Source organism: Formica exsecta, unplaced genomic scaffold (genome assembly GCF_003651465.1).
Source record: "Formica exsecta isolate Colony F162 unplaced genomic scaffold, ASM365146v1 scaffold222, whole genome shotgun sequence".
Lineage (NCBI taxonomy): Eukaryota > Metazoa > Arthropoda > Insecta > Hymenoptera > Formicidae > Formica > Formica exsecta.
In genome coordinates this window covers 873,437-894,588 of record NW_021849518.1, presented here as the reverse complement: position 1 = coordinate 894,588, position 21,152 = coordinate 873,437, and the positions used below count along the sequence as shown (strand labels likewise).

Below are 21,152 nucleotides of genomic sequence, written 5' to 3'. Positions count from 1 at the left end.
ATTTACTGAAGTATTATCTGATGGGAGTATTATACTGTCGCGAAGTATATCGAGACTTGTGATGAGTTGACGTTGATAAGTAGCATATTGCAAGTTTGGTTGAGCAACATGTTGACCGGGAGCAAAAATATTTTGAAAGAAACGCAGATAAACCGGGATGAAGAAGTCTCCTCCGCTGCTTCGAGGGACGGTGTGATTTTGAAAACCTTTTTACTAGTTACTTGCATCAAGATCCTCTTGATTCCTACTTAGTAAGTAATCTTTTAGTTTCATATTGCTCCAATTCGTTCATTCTGGAATCATTTGTTTCTATATTAATATAATTGTTGTTTATGATCATTTTTTAAACTTGTAGTCATTCCACCGATTTTGAAGTACATCGCAATTGGCTGGCCATCACGTCCAGTTTACCTGTTAAAGAGTGGTACGTGAATACACAATCTCCATGGACTCTTGATTATCCACCCTTGTTTGCATGGTTTGAGTACTGCCTTAGCCAAATGGCTGCATTTTTCGATCCAGAGATGGTCAAAGTGGAGAATTTAAATTATGCATCACCAGCTACTGTATATTTCCAAAGAGCGACTGTCATATTTGCTGATCTGATACTTGCATATGGAGTGAGAGAGTAAGTATATTTGTGAACAAAAATTTGTAATAATTAGATAAATCTTAAAAATCTTCAAAAAACAACATATCTCCCCATAAGATAAAAAATAATTTATCTAAAGATATAGCTTGTTAAAATAAAAATTGGAAAAAATAAATATCTGTCTTTTACAAAGTTTACTAGCACAAAAATATGTTTTTTTAAAAATCAATAGAGATACTGCTTTCTTGAAAAAACCCAATTTTTAAGAATTTTGTACCATGTAAAAATTATCTAATATCTAAATTTAAGTATTTTCTTGTAGAACAAGTGGGACATTCTGCAAGTCTTGGAATGACCATGCAGTTTTTATATTTCTATCACTGTGTAACATGGGATTACTGATAGTCGACCATATACATTTTCAATACAATGGTTTTTTACTTGGAATTTTGTTGATATCAATGTCAAAAGTTTCAAAGATTAGAAAAGAGGTAAATTTTGCAATATGCTTTGGAATTTACTTATGGTAAAAAGCAGTTTGTTTCTAGATGTCAGTGTTGCAAGGTGCCATATGGTTTGCTATTTTGCTCAATTTAAAACATTTATATGTGTACATAGCACCAGCATACATTGTCTGGTTGCTAAAATCATATTGTCTAAATAGTGGCAAATTCTTTAAACGACTATTTACACTTGGGCTTATTGTTCTGGCTGTTTTAATAGCATCCTTTGGTCCCTTCATAACTCAATTATCACAGGTAATATGTCGCAAACTATTCTATAAATGATCTATTTCTCTTTCTCTTTCTCTTTTATTTTATTTAATACTTTAAAATATAACGCTTTTTTTATCAGGTGATTTCCCGTTTATTTCCATTTAAAAGGGGCTTGGTACATTCGTACTGGGCTGCAAATGGTTGGGCTTTATATATTGGTGCAGAAAAAATGCTGTCTGTGATATGGAAACATTTAGGATGGTTAAAAGATGCTAAATCTGCAATAATGACAGGTGGTCTAGTGCAAGAACAGAGCTTTCTTATATTACCTACTCCGACCCCTATTTCTACATTTTTTTTGACTTTTTTGGCAATACTTGTAAGTTTTCACATATACAATATATATATATATATTGTGGTACAAATATTTAATTAATTGCTTATTCTTTCAGCACAATTGCCATTTCAAATATCAAGTGCCTCTAAATCACCAAATAGTACAAACAATATGTCTAACAAAAAGAAGAGAAAAGTAATATCACCATCAGTAGGATCTAAGAATTCTAAAATGATAAAACTTACAGTAAAGGAAAATTCTGTCCCAAATATCTTCGAAGATGAAAGAGAAAATGCAGGAGAAGAAAAACTTAATAGTAGTGATGAGATTGAAATAATAACACTAGATGAAGCAAAGAAAAACTTGGAGCAAAGTGATCAGCAAGATGGAAAAAAAATAGAAAGTGATACTACGCCTAAAAGGAGTTTACTAGGAAAGACTAAGAAATTGGATAGAACTGAACAAAAATCTGGTACCTTAACCAAGTTTCTCAAAAAGATAGACAAGGAGACTGAAAGCGACAGTTTATATGAATTGAAAGATAAACAAAATCAAAATACCTTTGTACATGAAGAAGGAAATGAAATCTGTTTGAATGAAAGTTTGGGCACACAGGCAACCGAATCTACATTACAAGATTTATCTCAAGAAAACAAACAATTAAAAGATATCAAGGTTGTCAGTAAAGACACAGATCATTCTTTCTCTCAGAACTCAGACTGTGATATTACTATTTTATCTTCGGATAATGAAGATTCAAGTGAACTGGACAAATCGACATTGAATGAAGGAGGAAATGAAGAAATAACCAGCAAACCTGCAACTCCTATTACTCCAAAATCCGACAAAACTGCAAACAAGAAAATTATAAAGCTAACACCAAAACAACTAGAAAAAAGGCAAGAAATTGCCAGAAAAAAAGAAGAGAAATTAAGATTAAAAAAGGTATATGTGTATGATGTACAATATATGAATATGATATATAAATATGATATATGAATATATATATTTTGTGTTTTATATTTTTTAGGAAAAAGACAAGAAACGGGAGGAAGAGAAAGAACAAAAGAAAAAGGAAAAAGAATTGAAAGAGCTTAAGAAACAAATGGAAATTGAGTAAGAATATTTAATTGTATCTTATAATTTTACAATATTTTTATTAAAATTTTATTAAAAATATAAATTACTCCTAGACAAAAACAAAAGGAAAAGGAAGCAAAAGAAGAAGAACGGAGAAAGCGAGAAGAAGCAAAGGAAGAAGAGAAAAGAAAGAAAGAAGAGGAAAAGTTAGAAGCTCAACGCAAAAAGCAAAAGGCAGCTTCCAATTTTGCCAGTTTTTTTGTTCCTAAAAAACAGGAAATTAAATCGGAGGAAGAGGATGTTATTCAAGTGAAAAATTTTATGCCTTTCGAAATAAAGGCTGATATGAGAATCGCGCCGATCTGTCGAAGAACGTTAACTAAAGAAGAAAAATCGTTATTAGATAGAAAGTGCAATTTAGATGTGCAAAAGTCTGAACTCTATCTCGAAAATATTAAAAAAGAAAGAATTATACCTCGTACTTCCTCTAAAACATGGCCGCTCGAAGCAAAGGATGATGATATCGTTTTATTAGGTAAAAAATGTTTGTGCATAAATTTATCTGCTAAATGTTTTATCTGTTATTATTTTAAATATAATTGATTGTGCAGACGAAGACAACGATGGCAGCTCCAACATAATAAGTGACATGCGTAACTTGGAAAAGCATCGGCCGAAATTGTTGCAGTTTAGCGAAAATCGCCGTCCTCCATATTGGGGCACATGGCGGAAACAAAGTAAGGTTCTAAACTCTCGGCGGCCGTTTGCAAAAGAGAAGGTAAGAAAATTAATGTTAATTAGTAGGATCGTTTTTCCTATGAACGAGTTAATCCACAGACTGGCTTATATTATTTTAAAAACATTTGGGCGCAAGTATTTTAAAACATTAATTATTAACCCATTCGCTTATTAAAACAATGAATCCATACAAGCCGATTTTAAAACAATTAAATTGCATTGATCTGTGCCGTTTTTAATAAAAAATATATTAAAAATCTAAGATTTGTGAATGTAAATGAAACACGTACAAATAATGCATTTTCTTAGAATTTATTATTGCTCTATATACATCGCCGATAAAAGTTTCCTATCGTAATAATTTTAACTGCCGCTAATAGGACTGATTGGATTAATATTAAATTGAACTGATCTCTCTTTGAATTTAATATAACTTTTTAGTTTATCTTGTGTTTTCGTTAGAAAGATTCTAAGTAAACTAAATATCTTTTATTTCTTTAAGATTGTAAAAAATATATTGAAAATCCAAGTAATATTAGCCGCCGAAAATGTTAAGAATTATTATTTATTTGGTAAGTTATTTCTACATTAACTATTTTTATAGAAACGTTTTAAGTACTTGTCGATTTATATAGAAGCTATATGTTATAGCATAAAACTTGTCTCGTCGACGATAAGCTTTGTCTAGCTTTATCGATCAGGAAAAAAAATTTAAGAAACGCGAAATATCTTAGAGATTTAAATTAATCCGTCGGTAAAACGTTCATCTTGTCGCCGCGCAGTCCTCTAGCACCATGGAATAAGGGATAGGTGTTTTTTCGGTGCACTTTACGATGTTTGGCCAGATGATCGCTGCGCGCGAATCTCTTGGAGCACATTTCGCAGGGATACGGTTTAACGCCCGAGTGCGATTGTCGATGCCTCGCTAGCTCGTCCGATCGACTGAAACGCCATCCGCAACCGGTCCAGGTGCATGCGAACGGCTTTTCGCCGGTGTGCCGCCGTAAATGAGCTTTCAAGTGAGAAGCTTTGGCATAGACCTGAAAAAAAAAATGCTAAAAATGTTACAAAAATATTATAAATATTATTATATGGGATACTTGCGCCCAAAATATTCGAGGTAATAAGGATGTAGTTTTTATTTTTCAGCGAATTAATCTTTTCTTAAGTAAAAATTGTAATTGTGGACCGTAAAGAATTTTAATTAGATCACAATTGCGCGCTTTTGACGAAACCATAATTTTCTAAAAAAATACATATTTTGAGAATTAATTTCTTCTTAGATAAAACCGTAATTATAAATCATAAAAAATTTTAATTGAACCACGATTGTGCTCCTTTTCTAAAAAATATTCCGACTATTATGTTGGAATTGACTTAGCGTGATATAATCAACAAAATATTAGTGTCACACGAAAAAGGCTTACCTTTACACAGCCTTGATAGGTACATGGAAAGCATCGATCTTCGGCTGCATTTGCTAAGCTACGATTGGTGTAATCATGCGTTGCTAATGCAGCGGTAGCTGCTGATGGAATTAGAGGATCGTTGTCTAACTGATTATTATTATAATCTGCAATCGCAAGATAAATCGATCTTTATATATGATTATTGAAATAATAACATATTTTGGATATATAATATTGATTATAAATACTATAGTAGTTGATTATTTTTAGAAAATCTTGCGTGATATTATTCAAGAATATTATAATATAATGTAGATTGCTTTTTTTTGTACATTGGATGATTTTTAAATAATCTTCCTATCTCGGAATAATCGTAATGAGAGGTAATATTTTTTTAGTAATAGCGTACCTATCGTATTTATTCCAAATTCGTTCTCCAATGCTCGTAAATCGATTCCGAGTACTAACAACGGTTCTTCGTATTTTGGCATCTGTTGTGAATTTGGTAAAGGCGGTAAATGCAGAAAGCCTTCGCACCCTGCAGTACATAATGGTGTTCTTTCTGGGAGGCCAGAGTCCCAGCTTCTCTCTAGACACCAATCTAGCTCAGAGTCCAATTCGCTCAATTCGCTTAAACAACCTGCAATTATTTGATATATATTTTAAAAGTTCTATAATTTATAATTATAAAATTTGCAATTCTCTCTCTCTCTCTCTCTCTCTCTCTCTTTCGTTCTTTCTCTCTTTCTATTGCTGTTTAAAATCTAAATTTTGCCTTCGAAGGAAAATATGGACATCTAAGTATATTCTTTTATGAAATAATATATTGCCGAATCATCATTATTACTATATTTAGTATGTATATATCTATATATGTTATTATATATTTATAAATGAAAAAGAAAAAATGTATACCTGATGATGTAGGCGTGTTAGTAGTCGACCAGTCATTCCAAGATGATTGCAAAGAGCAAGTTAAGTCAGTATAACAATCTTTTGGATTTGTCGCGTTCAACTGATCACTATCGTGTATATCAAAATCGTTGCTAAGCAGAGTACACGATACTTCGTAATCGCTAGATAGATTTGTCTTGACCGGCGAGAATAGCTGTCTTTCGACACTGGTGTCCATCGTCAATCCCAGAGCGGAGAAGAGTAGTTCATCCGTCATCTATACAAATAAATATCATTAAATGTTTTTTTTTTTTTTTTTTTTTTTTTTTTAAATACGCATTTTAAGACTCTGTAGATTAATATCGGCATATAAGCCGATGTTACATCTTCACTTCAATGAGATAATTTCGTAGATATTTTTAATGTTTTTTAATCCTATTATTTTGTCAATTTTTTATTCTTAATTGTGCGGGAATTACACAGTCTACAATTTTTACATGATGTGATGTAATACAAGAATAGATGCACGTGATGAAACGTGACATTATCGAAGGCAACATACATATTGTAGAGATAATTAAATATTGCATTGGAATATATATTATGTTTCATATACTCACATCGAACGTCGTAGCTTCCTCAATCATATTAAAAAATTTATCGAATAAATACGAAGTCTGTTTCATGTACTTCTTATGCAAATTGGCGACTACGTGCGATAATAATTTTCAAAATAAGAATTTAATCCGAAGTTTACATGATTACTCTGAAGATCGATTCAGATGTGTTTCCCGTTATCATGACACGATTATCTGTTTATTAATCACTGCATCACGATTCGCATGAAACTAACAAAGCAAACTTTAGTAATTGTTTGCGATATATTTAAACGTCCGGTTAAGAGATTCGCTCGTATTAATTAATCACAATGTCATACGATTTTCAAATTGTCTCTCGATAATAGGAAAGAAGTGTTCATATTATAAAGTATCCTGAGCGTTATACAAAAATTTAATGGCATATTTCTCATTCATATTTCTTTTTTTGTTATAAGTAATTAAGAGAGAGAAAGAGACTTTGCGATTTTTAAATTTCTAAACTACTGATATACTGATAAACCGATTTTGCCGCGGCGAGTGCGAAACTGTGCACTCTCGAAACCTCGCACAATGACGGTGTCACGAAAGATGACACACGATCGGAAACGTCGATCCGCGCGTCACGACTAGTCGAGGGTCGTGCCGAGACTGCAACTGGTGGTCGAATCCTCCAGATGAGAAGACGTCGACAAGAGTGTATGACGATACAGAGAGAGATTGTGGCGCACGGCTCCCCCGAGATAAGGATGCTAGCCTGTGCCACCCGGTACCGTCACTGCGCCGATCCCCAGGGAGTCGCGATCGCACGCGTGCGACCACGACTAGTTCCAGAACGCCATCACCGCCATCGTCAACGGCGACTTGTCGTCGGTTTATCTTTCCCGGTTCGCATAATCGGTAGAGATGGGATTAAGTATTTCGCAACAGTCGTGAAATTTCCAATAACGGTCAATGGCGAAATTTCGTTCAGACGATGTTTTGACGACACGAAATACCATCGATCACTTTTGAAAGTTTTCTGTGGAAACTGAAATAGAATGCCAAAATGAGGAAGGACAAAAATAATGCGGTTTCAAAAGGGAAAAGTTTACTCAAAGACCAAGCTTTCTCAAAAGGGACGGATTTTAAAAGAAATTCTTATCTCATAAATGACCTGGGTAGAAATCTGAGACGTTTCGAGAACTCTTTATAATTCTACATTACTAGACAATCACATAATGATAATCAGTTCACTGCTTGGATTCCATCGAAATCGTAATGCCTCTCATTCAAGCATTATTCCGATTTGTTTCCATTTAATATATTAACTTCAAACTCTGCACCTACTCATTCTAGGCTCCAAAAATAATGCTTTTTACGAAGAATAAAATCGTAGTTTTTTATATGTGAGTGATACCTGCCCAACTCTGTGAAATGAATTAAAATAGTATCAAAATTGATTCAAATTCGTGATCGACACATATTGAACTTGATCCCATCCCTACTGATCGAGCTATTAGCCCGCTTATTTACGGTCTCCCGGGATGCGAATTAATCGCGATGCTCGCACGCCAGCTATCGCCGATTTCGTCGGACAAATCGCCGCACGGGTTGTTGAAAGAGAGAGACTATCCTCTTCTAGTCTTCGGGGATGTCTCGAAGATATCATTGCGCTGTCGTGCATGTGGCTTGGCTGCCAGATATATTGTCAATTTCGATTCGTGATGTAATTCGAGAAGCGGGCTGCTGGATCCACTTTGGTCGATCGTATATGCGGAAGAATATACCGAAATATTATGATTCTGGATCTACCTTGAAGAAATTTTTTACAATTGGACAACTTGGTGTTTAGATGATAAATAATTATCGTAAAAATTTGAACAATTTTTAAAAGTGCACATTGTCTTATTTATGCATTTTTAAATATACATTTTTACATATGTATATGTTCTCGGAAATTTAAAATCCGTAGATTTGAACATCACAAATATTTCAAAAATATCTCGCACCTGCCAATATTTGTTATTATAATGTTATAGAAAAAATAATAATTTTAAAATTTTAAAATTTTTTCAGATCATTGCACAAAAATCCGGTAGAATATTTTTCTTCTTTTAAATTGGGATAAATCTCATACTGACTGGACGTTTGTTTCGTTTTTATGTGAAAGTTTAATTTGGTTCAGAAACCATTCAGTACTCTAATAATATAACGGCGATGAAAGTCTGAAATTTACGTCGGTTGTTTTCCGATTACGAAAATATCTCGGTAGTATCGCGAGACTCGAAACGGAACGGAAATTTTTTTCGAATTACATTAATGCCGAGAAGAAGAAAGAGCGAAGGACGCGTTTCGAGCGAGTAATGTCAATCATTTTGTATGCAATGCTTTTTATTTCGCGATGGCTTTGACCTAGAGCGCGACACGGGTCCCGATAAAGGTGTCCCATCCGAGCCATTGCCATTGCCAGGAGTTCGATCGCTCGTTTATCGGTGCGAGGTTGACCTTAGATATACAACGTTGCATATATGTATATATATTTTGTCTGTCATTCATTTAAGATTCGAGCTTCATCCGTGATTAGTCAGAAAATAACACATAGGTGAGATTAATGCCGATATCCGGGATATAAAATTCTTCGAAGATTTCATTAATTTTCATTTCTTCTCAATTTATCCTGAATTAATCCAGGACATGATTTTCATCGAGGTCGTTGATCGTTTGATAAAAAACGCGGAGAAATGTACATATAGAGCGAATCTTTGCGCAGGTGATTTGAAAGTGAGGTCTAATTCTAGATTCTAGTTACAAAATATTTCGCGTGAATTGATAAGTAGGAATTTAAGAAATATCATGGAAAATAATTCCATTTACATCCATTAATACAATTTGCAATTATAATGATGGGGTTAAAATTATCTGTGCTCCTTTTCAAGGATATAAAGACTGTAGTTGATAATGAGAGCAAATGGGGCGTAAAACGCCATGCTTGAAATATTAAATATAGTGCAAACGATTTTAGCAATTAAACATCTTCGTATATTACGGCATCTTCTTATTGAAGAAGGTAAACGCGCCGACGTATTTTAGTCAATTTCGGGATTATATCGAACAATGTTAGCGATATTTTTTTTTTAGAGATCTAATCTTGAAGCGCACACATAACTATGATCTTGTTTTATAAGCTAATTAAACTATTATAGAAAGAAATATAAAAATATTCGTTATACCCATGATAATATTAAATATTGCGTGAGAGAGAGAGAGAGAGAGAGAGAGAGAAAGAAAGAGAATGCATAGAGAACATCTCAAAATTTATAAATTATGTTCGGAAAATGAAAAAAAAATTAACATTTTACACAAACTTATGATAACCTGCATTGCTTTTATTTCTATGAGAATTCAGAGCCTGTTTGGCTTTAGATTGGGAAGCGGCGCTAAAAGGTATAGTTATCGTGGTGTACGATGCGTTATGAAAAACAGACCATGGCAGCGGCGACACAGTGATCCATCGGTGGCTCGTTTATCTGGCGGATTTATTTTATTATCTGGCGTACGCGCGAGCGATCCGATATATCTTCGCGAGTGCTTGGATGCGTTGCACTTGCGTGTTTCAAGAATAAAAAGGAGCGAGAGGAAAATTATTCTATTTTCTGGAAAGAAATTTCTACACTATTTTAAAATAACATTATGTTACGCGTAATTTTGAAGTAGCTTTGCAACAGTAAAAGAGGTATATAAGTAAATCTAATAAATATCTATAATATAATAGTATATATACATTGAACATAAGAGAAAAGACGGCTAGCTAAAAATATTTACCAAAAGTGAAGGAAGAGATATATCCTGAAGAGACAGAGATCCGCAGTTATATATATCGACATCTAATCCGCTGGCACGCGCGGCTATCGGATTGATTTCGGATTTTATTGTGTCAAAAGAGCGATATCTCTCATTGACGTTTCCTCTCTCACACTGACGTAATATTCCGCGAATATCGCGTTTTCGTAACTCACGTGCGTAGCTTTAACCCTTTCAGTATGCGCCATATATCGGATATCAATTTTCATTGATTGCTGGTTGTATCGCGTTTACAAGGTCTTGTCAGGCAGCTCTATTTGTGATTCTCTCGGAAGATTGGATGAAACTCGAAATAACTATACTCTTTTAGATCTTTATCTGTATTTACTTTGTTTAATATAACTCTTTTGTATTAATGACTGAGAATTACTTTAATCAGGCATTTTTTATCAAGTTTATCTATAAATTTGTTTTTAGGTTTTATTATAGACTCAAATATATTAACATAGATTTTATTTTTATGTATAAAAATTTATATGTGATCTTAGAGAAAAATTGCATTATCTACCTTATTGTTAGATCCTAGATAGAATAAATGCATACGTTTCACAATGGCATAGTATTCTAATATATTTTAATTAAAGTATCAGCCGCAAATTGATAGTCCGTTTCGTGCGAAATTTATGTGTTCGGAGATAAACGCGTGTTTTATCTCATGCGAGAGACGCATTTTAAATTCTACGTCACTATATACAGCGTAAAGTACTGTTACGAGCAAATGATATCGTGTGAAAAATTAAAAATTTAATTGCTCTTATTAAGATAGTGGATCCTCTCATTTTTAATAAAAAAATATAATCTATTATTATCCAGCAGTTTAAGTTGAGATATTTTCCAACGGTTAACTAAAATTGTTTCAGAAATAACTTTACGGTATTCTCATATTTTTAAAGGATTCTGTGAATAAATATGAAATTGATTATTTCTTAAATAATATCAAAAATATTTTCTCTCTTGAAACATATTTTTTATTGTGCTCATGTCGAACTACAATTTTACAAGCATTTACTTTTGAGTGGATGCATATCGGAACCTCACAGCGGAATTATGGGGCTAATCACGGTTTTACGGCGATGACAGTTCACGAGGAACAGCGGTCTCCAATTTCCATGCAGAGAGAGAGAGCGCGTCGTCACGCTAACTCGGTAACGAAGTGCAGGTCTAGCCGAATATCCGGGAAATAAATCAGTTCGATTGCCGAGCATCCTAATCTACGGTGTACACCGGTCGAGGAGCACCGGTCGTAATCTTAATGGAGCATAAAACAGCCATTACAGATGGCCCGCCGGGCGACAACACGCTGTAAATAATGTACGACGCTTCGCGGCATGCATTGACGCAACGTTAAACGCATTCATCTCGCCCCCAGGCCGATAACTGCGCTTTTCTTCTTGAGTGTGTTGCATGCTTTCGGTTTTGTGCGTGCATACGAGCGGAGTATGCCTTTGGTGTGATGTAGGAGATCTGTGTTTTGGGTTTTTCACACTTCTAATCAGGGTAGTTGTGACACTGAATTAATTCTAATGATGAAAATAGTGCTTATCGTAAAATTATCTTGAAATGTAACAACAATTTATTTACTAGTTCTCATAGCAAAATTGGCAAATAACGGCTATAAACTCTATGGATTTGGAAGCCTTTGCAAAATAATACGGAAACATTCATCTATTATCATACAATTATTCTGATTATCTCTATAAAAAATTTTTTACGTGCTTTATAATTTACTCGCCTAACTTTGCTGCAAACAGATCTTTACAAAGAGTTGTATACAATTGCGTTTTATTTTTTACGATGATTAAAATTTAATATGATGTCTTTTTCACAGTTTTCAATGTTAGATATTTTTCAATATAATCGTCTCATTTTAAATTTTTTTAAAGTAACATTTGTCTTTTTTTCAATCACTTTGTAATTTGAAGAATTATTGATATCTGTCTCGATATATTTTTGCATAGAAAAAATGATTCAACAATCCGTAGTTGAAAGAAAGTACGGTTGAGATCTGGAACGTCTTGCATCCTTTGATAATAAATTACATGCTTCACGAGACGTCATACGTACCTTCGTATTGCTGCCAAAAGCTGCTTGAACGCGCACTCTTTTTCCTTCTTTTTTCTTTATTAGCGAAGAGCCGGCGATTGTTTTTGTGTTATTCGTGTTAGCGACGAGTGTATCAATCGCCCGTGAGATTACGTTTCTCCGCGATAATAAATTAATGTCTCAAGAAGAATCTTGTAATTGATGCTCGCGTAGGGATGAAATCGACGTTGATTTATCGAACAAAGAATATCTCGCGCCGCGGTGCAAAGAGAAAAGAGGGAGAGAGAATTTATCGACTTTTTGGCGGAGTGGGAGAGAGTACACTTCCGCGATGCGTTTTATTAGTGTTTCGAATTAATTGATTTCAATTATATGCCTGGATTTATCGCGCTTGGACGTGGACCACGACTACTGTCATGCGAAAGGAGTAATACACGCGCGATAAATATAAGTCGTCGCCGATATGTTCGATTCATCCCAATTCGAAATGTATCGCGCGTATTGCAAATATGTAAAAATAAAAAAATATCATAAAAATAGCTACTCGACAATGACAAGCTACTCGAGAATGTCGTCACGAATGTAGAGAATAATAGCTACTTTTAACAAGCTACCAAGTTGGACGTGGATAACGAGACACGCCGGATATATTATATACTTTCGTTTAGAATACAGAAATATAAATTTCAAAACTTTATGGTTCTTAATGACACATCACACTTTTTGAAAATTGTTACTTTGGGAGAAGAATGGCTTCATGCTTCACGATTTGTATTCGATTCTTTGTATCCGATCGGTAGCTGCATAAAAATAATGGAACGCGTTTATTAACACTTCACCAGAAGCACCATAGAAAGGAAAGAAGTCCGAAAAACTTGAATTTACATTTTGATAGCAGCCGACTATGGTTACTCCGTGACTAACAATAAGATAATCGAGAATACGAGTGGACCAGCACGTTGGAGATGGTTGCAAAGCCGAGATATCGCTCGTCAAGGAAGTTCCTTTGATATCGACGTCCTGCTTATTCATGACGAGATTCTGCGGTGGTTGAAACTCAAATAAACCAGTCGACGACAATGTGTAAAAACTACGATAGGACGAGATCACGATTGACGGACACTATCTGAATTAAGAAAAAAACACGAAAACTTTTTCAAACGAAATATCTATGAAAAGTATTCATTAGAAAAATAGTCATTACAACATGTGATTTGTTAATCTTTTGATTACTATTTGTTAAAATCTAGAGCTGTTTGTGGTATATATAATTAGGAAAGAGATAATTTTTTATCTCTTTTAATAAGTTTGACATTTGCTCTCCTAATAAGTTTGACATTTGCAAGAACTAGAGATAATTTACATCAAATTTGTTTAAATATCTAAAAAATAAATTGGAAAAAATCCGTACATTTTACGAATATATATGTATAAATATATTTTATTTTTCAGAATCTGTTTGATTACGAAATCGATTCTGATGATGAATGGGAAGAAGAAGAGCCTGGCGAGTCTCTCAAAGGATCTGACGATGAGAAGGACGAAGAAAATCTGGAAGAAAACGAATACGACGTCGACAATGAGTTTATGGTGCCTCACGGGTAAGCCATACAAAAGAAAGGACTTAAATATATCGAAATTATTAATTAAACATTAAATAAAATACATTTCAAAAATGTTACTAATATTTTTTCTTTTTTTTTTGTCATAATTAATTTTTTAAACAATCGAAATAGTTGCAGAATGTGAGATAACAAATTGCAAATATTTGTTATTTATTGTGTGTGTGACTGAATTTCATTTCTAAAGAAAATATCTTATAGAAATGGACATTGTAGTTTTATAAATTTCAAATGCAATCTTAAAATTATAAAAATAATTTCTTGAATTTATATTCTTCTTCGAATATTTACGCATATTTATATAAAAATTAAAAATAAATTGTTTTGTAATTTAGATACTTATCCGAGGAAGAAGCGCAGGCTGATGAGGAGGAAGTAGAAGATATGGTAAGTATATTGTAATGATAAAACTATACTCATATATAAAAATTTTACTTTGAAATACAGATCAACGTAAGACGTTTGCTTTTGTTACAGACACCGCAAACACAGAAGATGAAATTAAAGATATTGGGAGAACAATTTGAAGCCGAAAGAAATACAAAGACGTACAAACTTAAACCGAAAATAATCGGATGCATCTGGCAAGGACCCGACAATTCATTCCCAGAATCTGGTGATAATATTTTTTATAAATATATATTTTATTTTATTTAAATATATTATTTATAATTTTTATTTATTGTTATAATTATTTTTAATTATAAATTTAAACTTGTTTTAGTCTCCGCGAAAGTTAAAGAGTTTTTAACGGTGCGGCAAGCTTGGATCAGCAATATACCGATAGTATTGCCAACGTCGATATCATCTGAGGAGGACATCTTAGCAGGCGCGGAATGCAAAACACCGACTCAGCAATCTGTGAGAGGTCCAAAAAAAACCAAGTTTCCCGACGAAGCTTTGCCCGATCTGATCCGATTGCTGCACGGAAACACATACGGTAGACGCTTCCTCATGAAAGAGTTCATGACATTCTGGAATAAAAATGGCGGAAGTCAGCTCTCAAAAGTTAGCGTGTTATCAAAGATCAATGAAGTTGCCAATAGGATGGCGTGTCCTGAAGAGGGACCGATGCATCTTAAATCCTGCTGGTACGTCTCCGAAGACATCCGGAAGCAATATCTTCCCGATGAAAAGCTGTCATTGCCGAATAGTTGGACATATATCTTGACGCCAAGTCGAAAGAGTGACACGCAAGACGTTACAATCGATAAGGCTGAAAAAGAGGAGAAAGAAAAGAAGCACATACCGCTCATTACTCAATTTACTAAAAAAATCACGCAAGAGGAGATGAAAAAACAATTATCGAAATCTATGCAGGAGGAGACGAAAAAACAATTGATAACGAAACCTGACCAGATTCCTGTCCTGCCGAAATTACCTCCCCTACAAAGGCAACCTAAACGAGCGACTCTACTCTCTGTCGGTAGAGGAGAACAATTTCCGGAAAAATCTCGAGAGAATATGTTAGCTAAATTTATCGGTCTTAATAAAAAAAAAGAGGAGGAAGCGTCGAGCAGCGAAGAAATGATTGTCGACTCAGATGACGTTTTGTTCCTAGAAAGTATTGATATGAATAAGATGGATCGAAAGAGTGATAAATCCTAAAATCAGGGAGAGACTTGAAATGCAAACCGTGATTATCATCGCCGATTATCATGTAGAAAATGGACAGTTAATTCGGAAAATAAAGTGTAAATAACAAGGATGATAAATAATTAGATAAATAATTACAAACAAAAATATTCGCAAGTGTAAACAATAAATTTTCTCGGTTAAAAGTAATTTGAAAAAATAGAAAAGAGAGGAAGCACCACTTCTGTAAACATATTCCATTCATCATTCTATTCGAAAAAAAAAAACATTTATTTAATCGATCATCGATATATTAAGGATATATTTAGTTTATGAATTAATACTTTATATGTATAAAGCTTTAATGAATTATATTTTAAATATTATGTTATATTTTATAATTCGAACATCACGTGATTATTATATGTGCAAAATGATATGCGTTTTTAATATAAGAACTCGCATATCACTTTGGAATTATGATGTTATAATATTTCAGATACGCTTTCAGATATGTTATTAGAATGTTTTATTCATATGACTGTATCTGATACTTATATAAAATACTTTTTACTAATAGAATTTAGTTCCTTCAAGGACGATCATCGATTGTGAAGAAATCGTTTGTAAGAAATTTGTCATATTATATTTACGAGCTTTAGCAACTGATGTTAAAAGGGTAATATGTAATTTTACTACTTGTTTCTGTTTAGGTTTCATGTGGTATAGTTCATCTTTTTTCTTAAAAATAATAAATTATATTGATTCGCGCGAGATAACTGCCAGATAATCATATGGGTTCAAACATTTACCCACGTAACATTTTTGTGCCTTTATTCGATGTGATATAAAATTGTTTTTGTAATTAGATGCGTTATATTATAAAAAAAAAAGATTGTAGTAGAAAAATACAAAAAGTACAGTCAAAAAAAGGATAAATCTATACTCCTTTCTACTTAAAAATTGCAATTGATATTATATAACTATTCTAAAGCGAATTCTGTTCGTTTAAGGTTTAATAATCCTTGCATTCTCTTCTAAAATGATGTTACTGAAACACTAAAGTGAATACTTTAATTATCTAATTATGATTGGTATCGTATAGTTATTATGCAAATATTTACTATATACAGTATGCAAATTATATCTACCAAACCTGTAAAGTTCATCGCATCGTAATTTATTTTATATGAATCGTCGCTCTTCCCATTGAGCGAGTTTCACATCTTTATTGGCACGCGTGATTTACATTAAAAACGATAGTTTTGCCGCAATTATTACCAGTATAAATATTGAAGTATTACGCAAATCTTCATCTAACATAGATAAATCGATTAGATAATTATCGCAGAAATATAGGTGCGCGATATTAATCGACATATTTATTATCTTTATTTTCACATACTTTATGTGCAATATAAAAAAAACAAACATCTATATATTGAACTTATCAGTCAAGAGAATCTTTCTTCTATTAACAAATTTTTCTCATTATTAATCAAATCCAGATTAAGCATGAACGGTCACAAACGAATATCAATAAATAAGTGTGAAAAGGCGTTAATTATTAATTGAAAATATTTGTTATAAAGTTATTTAATAACGCTTTTTCAATGATATTTATCTGAAATCACTTGTCTCGTAACATTATTTTGCTTGATAAATCTTGCTTGATTACATCCTGCGAGGAATTTGTCGAGTTTACTATCGAATTTTTAACAACCGAATTTGTTCGGTTGAAAATTATAATGCAATCAGTGATACGTGATTGTAAAGATTTTCTGACTCAATAGGATAAGATTTATTTTAGAATAACATTCTCGATCTACATCAAAATGATACTACATCAGAACACTATATCCTTGTAGATTGGAAATGACACAGAAGTAGTACATGTACATTTATTTTTTAACGCATACCACACACAATTTTATTTTTTAAAAGTCTCTGTTGCGTGCGCGAGTTAATATTTGCTATGAACAAAATATTATATTTTATATTTTAACAAGGAAGATCGTTTCCTTTTTTTACCGTCGCAAAATTGGGGTTTGTCAGGCAAACTTCCGCGGAATTTCCGCGGTCCTCATATCCAGAAGAGCTCGTTTAAAAAAAAAAAATGTCTTAAGAAAGGGAGATAAAGAGAGATAGAGGGACGATACCAGTCAGATTCGGATAAAAATATGCCACCGTAGTTAATGCTTTATTGGATCTTTTTTCGCGAGATGAACTTCCATTGCGGAATCGGACAGACGCCACCGCACATTTTCGATTGCGGACAGATCCGTTTCGGAAGCATCTCGAGGGCAGATTTGCGATTCCGCTCGCGGCAAGAACTCCGAGAAGAAAAAGTAATTTCACCGTTCGGGAAAGGAAGTTTTACAGTCGGTAGTTCGGATCTTCGTACCTCCCGGGTGTACCGGTCCGCGGCATATGGCCGGAATAACGAAAGGGCGCTTCGCCGAGATTGCGGCAATTATCGAGTCACGTTACGAGATCCATGCCGTTAAGACCCGCAGAAAACCTCAGAGGGAACCTGCGAGAACCATGACCGGGACTGTATAACGCTCGAGAAAGAGACCGATTTTTTATATGCGAATTACACTAATTTGCCTGATTGCTTTGCGACAGGAGACTATCTGAATGAGTCCGTATATAAATATCGTTAAGACAATTAAATTCCGATTATTAGAGACATAAACATGAATAATACAGAAATTATGAAAAAGGAAACGGAAATCCAACATGTATGTAAAAGAAAATATTAATGCAGAAAAAACGGACGTAAAAAAAAAAACATTTATTTAATCGATCATCGATATATTAAGGATATATTTAGTTTATGAATTAATACTTTATATGTATAAAGCTTTAATGAATTATATTTTAAATATTATGTTATATTTTATAATTCGAACATCACGTGATTATTATATGTGCAAAATGATATGCGTTTTTAATATAAGAACTCGCATATCACTTTGGAATTATGATGTTATAATATTTCAGATACGCTTTCAGATATGTTATTAGAATGTTTTATTCATATGACTGTATCTGATACTTATATAAAATACTTTTTACTAATAGAATTTAGTTCCTTCAAGGACGATCATCGATTGTGAAGAAATCGTTTGTAAGAAATTTGTCATATTATATTTACGAGCTTTAGCAACTGATGTTAAAAGGGTAATATGTAATTTTACTACTTGTTTCTGTTTAGGTTTCATGTGGTATAGTTCATCTTTTTTCTTAAAAATAATAAATTATATTGATTCGCGCGAGATAACTGCCAGATAATCATATGGGTTCAAACATTTACCCACGTAACATTTTTGTGCCTTTATTCGATGTGATATAAAATTGTTTTTGTAATTAGATGCGTTATATTATAAAAAAAAAAGATTGTAGTAGAAAAATACAAAAAGTACAGTCAAAAAAAGGATAAATCTATACTCCTTTCTACTTAAAAATTGCAATTGATATTATATAACTATTCTAAAGCGAATTCTGTTCGTTTAAGGTTTAATAATCCTTGCATTCTCTTCTAAAATGATGTTACTGAAACACTAAAGTGAATACTTTAATTATCTAATTATGATTGGTATCGTATAGTTATTATGCAAATATTTACTATATACAGTATGCAAATTATATCTACCAAACCTGTAAAGTTCATCGCATCGTAATTTATTTTATATGAATCGTCGCTCTTCCCATTGAGCGAGTTTCACATCTTTATTGGCACGCGTGATTTACATTAAAAACGATAGTTTTGCCGCAATTATTACCAGTATAAATATTGAAGTATTACGCAAATCTTCATCTAACATAGATAAATCGATTAGATAATTATCGCAGAAATATAGGTGCGCGATATTAATCGACATATTTATTATCTTTATTTTCACATACTTTATGTGCAATATAAAAAAAAACAAACATCTATATATTGAACTTATCAGTCAAGAGAATCTTTCTTCTATTAACAAATTTTTCTCATTATTAATCAAATCCAGATTAAGCATGAACGGTCACAAACGAATATCAATAAATAAGTGTGAAAAGGCGTTAATTATTAATTGAAAATATTTGTTATAAAGTTATTTAATAACGCTTTTTCAATGATATTTATCTGAAATCACTTGTCTCGTAACATTATTTTGCTTGATAAATCTTGCTTGATTACATCCTGCGAGGAATTTGTCGAGTTTACTATCGAATTTTTAACAACCGAATTTGTTCGGTTGAAAATTATAATGCAATCAGTGATACGTGATTGTAAAGATTTTCTGACTCAATAGGATAAGATTTATTTTAGAATAACATTCTCGATCTACATCAAAATGATACTACATCAGAACACTATATCCTTGTAGATTGGAAATGACACAGAAGTAGTACATGTACATTTATTTTTTAACGCATACCACACACAATTTTATTTTTTAAAAGTCTCTGTTGCGTGCGCGAGTTAATATTTGCTATGAACAAAATATTATATTTTATATTTTAACAAGGAAGATCGTTTCCTTTTTTTACCGTCGCAAAATTGGGGTTTGTCAGGCAAACTTCCGCGGAATTTCCGCGGTCCTCATATCCAGAAGAGCTCGTTTAAAAAAAAAAAATGTCTTAAGAAAGGGAGATAAAGAGAGATAGAGGGACGATACCAGTCAGATTCGGATAAAAATATGCCACCGTAGTTAATGCTTTATTGGATCTTTTTTCGCGAGATGAACTTCCATTGCGGAATCGGACAGACGCCACCGCACATTTTCGATTGCGGACAGATCCGTTTCGGAAGCATCTCGAGGGCAGATTTGCGATTCCGCTCGCGGCAAGAACTCCGAGAAGAAAAAGTAATTTCACCGTTCGGGAAAGGAAGTTTTACAGTCGGTAGTTCGGATCTTCGTACCTCCCGGGTGTACCGGTCCGCGGCATATGGCCGGAATAACGAAAGGGCGCTTCGCCGAGATTGCGGCAATTATCGAGTCACGTTACGAGATCCATGCCGTTAAGACCCGCAGAAAACCTCAGAGGGAACCTGCGAGAACCACGACCGGGACTGTATAACGCTCGAGAAAGAGACCGAGTTTTATATGCGAATTACACTAATTTGCCTGATTGCTTTGCGACAGGAGACTATCTGAATGAGTCCGTATATAAATATCGTTAAGACAATTAAATTCCGATTATTAGAGACATAAACATGAATAATACAGAAATTATGAAAAAGGAAACGGAAATCCAACATGTATGTAAAAGAAAATATAAAAAATATACACATATATATATATGAATGCGAATGTGAACGGTGAGTGAATATGGTAGAGGTAGACAATAGATTCTGAAAGAAGACAGTATTTTATCTCTTAAAATATAATGGTATATATTAACGGTTATTATTAAATTTATTATTAAATATTATTCAAGAAGGCTACTGCAAAAAAAAAAGCATTGTTTGGCACGGTATAGCGTATATTTATCTACTGTATATATAGCAAATTACTGTCCACCGTATACGCAAGTCTCGACGTATGAGAGTGCACGGTGTAATCTCATCGGGTTAATTAAAATTACAACTATTTCCATTCCCCGCGGTATATACCAACGTAGCTGCAGCGATGCCTCGCAAAAGTGCGGTACGCGCATTGTTCTCTCGCGCGAGAGTAACGTCCGTTAATTATTTGACAAAGTGGAAAAAAATATC

General features: G+C 33.3%; 3 protein-coding genes across 7 annotated transcripts; 2 read left to right on the top strand and 1 right to left on the bottom strand.

Annotated features, from left to right (window-relative positions):
• The first annotated feature begins 74 nt into the window (after nucleotides 1–74).
• Nucleotides 75–1,744, top strand: LOC115235414 (probable dolichyl pyrophosphate Glc1Man9GlcNAc2 alpha-1,3-glucosyltransferase). The gene is made up of 5 exons (XM_029807195.1): nucleotides 75–251; nucleotides 356–628; nucleotides 915–1,083; nucleotides 1,141–1,350; nucleotides 1,448–1,744. Exons 1-5 carry the CDS (start codon nucleotides 109–111, stop codon nucleotides 1,742–1,744), a joined length of 1,092 nt encoding a protein of 363 aa, XP_029663055.1. The 5' UTR covers nucleotides 75–108.
• On the top strand, nucleotides 1,741–16,216 carry LOC115235413 (chromatin assembly factor 1 subunit A). Its single transcript, XM_029807194.1, has 8 exons — nucleotides 1,741–2,590; nucleotides 2,676–2,761; nucleotides 2,839–3,260; nucleotides 3,337–3,503; nucleotides 13,701–13,849; nucleotides 14,206–14,257; nucleotides 14,348–14,486; nucleotides 14,595–16,216. The coding sequence occupies exons 1-8, from the start codon at nucleotides 1,817–1,819 to the stop codon at nucleotides 15,476–15,478; spliced, it is 2,673 nt and encodes an 890-aa protein (XP_029663054.1). The 5' UTR covers nucleotides 1,741–1,816; the 3' UTR covers nucleotides 15,479–16,216.
• LOC115235415 (zinc finger protein 835-like) lies at nucleotides 3,755–13,422 on the bottom strand. Of its 5 annotated transcripts, XM_029807199.1 has the most exons (7): nucleotides 13,134–13,421; nucleotides 12,270–13,048; nucleotides 6,387–7,392; nucleotides 5,788–6,043; nucleotides 5,282–5,512; nucleotides 4,891–5,036; nucleotides 3,755–4,503 (listed from the first exon to the last, which is right to left on the bottom strand). In XM_029807199.1, the coding sequence occupies exons 3-7, from the start codon at nucleotides 6,450–6,452 to the stop codon at nucleotides 4,207–4,209; spliced, it is 996 nt and encodes a 331-aa protein (XP_029663059.1). In that variant the 5' UTR covers nucleotides 6,453–7,392; nucleotides 12,270–13,048; nucleotides 13,134–13,421; the 3' UTR covers nucleotides 3,755–4,206. The 5 variants fall into 5 exon arrangements, with proteins under 5 accessions (XP_029663059.1, XP_029663056.1, XP_029663057.1 ...); XM_029807196.1 differs by having other exon boundaries at nucleotides 12,270–13,421; XM_029807197.1 differs by having other exon boundaries at nucleotides 6,387–8,156; nucleotides 12,986–13,421.
• Nucleotides 16,217–21,152: the final 4,936 nt, after the last annotated feature.

Coding starts and splice junctions, on each gene's coding strand:
- LOC115235415 (XM_029807196.1), bottom strand. CDS start 6,452: ATGAAACAGACTTCGTATTTATTCGATAAATTTTTTAATATGATTGAG. Junction 5,513..5,787: donor TAACACGCCTACATCATCAG/GTATACATTTTT, acceptor AAATAATTGCAG/GTTGTTTAAGCGAATTGAGC. Junction 4,504..4,890: donor CCTATCAAGGCTGTGTAAAG/GTAAGCCTTTTT, acceptor TTTTTTTTTCAG/GTCTATGCCAAAGCTTCTCA.
- LOC115235413 (XM_029807194.1), top strand. CDS start 1,817: ATGTCTAACAAAAAGAAGAGAAAAGTAATATCACCATCAGTAGGATCT. Junction 3,261..3,336: donor TGATGATATCGTTTTATTAG/GTAAAAAATGTT, acceptor TTGATTGTGCAG/ACGAAGACAACGATGGCAGC. Junction 14,258..14,347: donor AGGAGGAAGTAGAAGATATG/GTAAGTATATTG, acceptor CTTTTGTTACAG/ACACCGCAAACACAGAAGAT.
- LOC115235414 (XM_029807195.1), top strand. CDS start 109: ATGTTGACCGGGAGCAAAAATATTTTGAAAGAAACGCAGATAAACCGG. Junction 252..355: donor ATCCTCTTGATTCCTACTTA/GTAAGTAATCTT, acceptor TTAAACTTGTAG/TCATTCCACCGATTTTGAAG. Junction 1,351..1,447: donor TCATAACTCAATTATCACAG/GTAATATGTCGC, acceptor TTTTTTTATCAG/GTGATTTCCCGTTTATTTCC.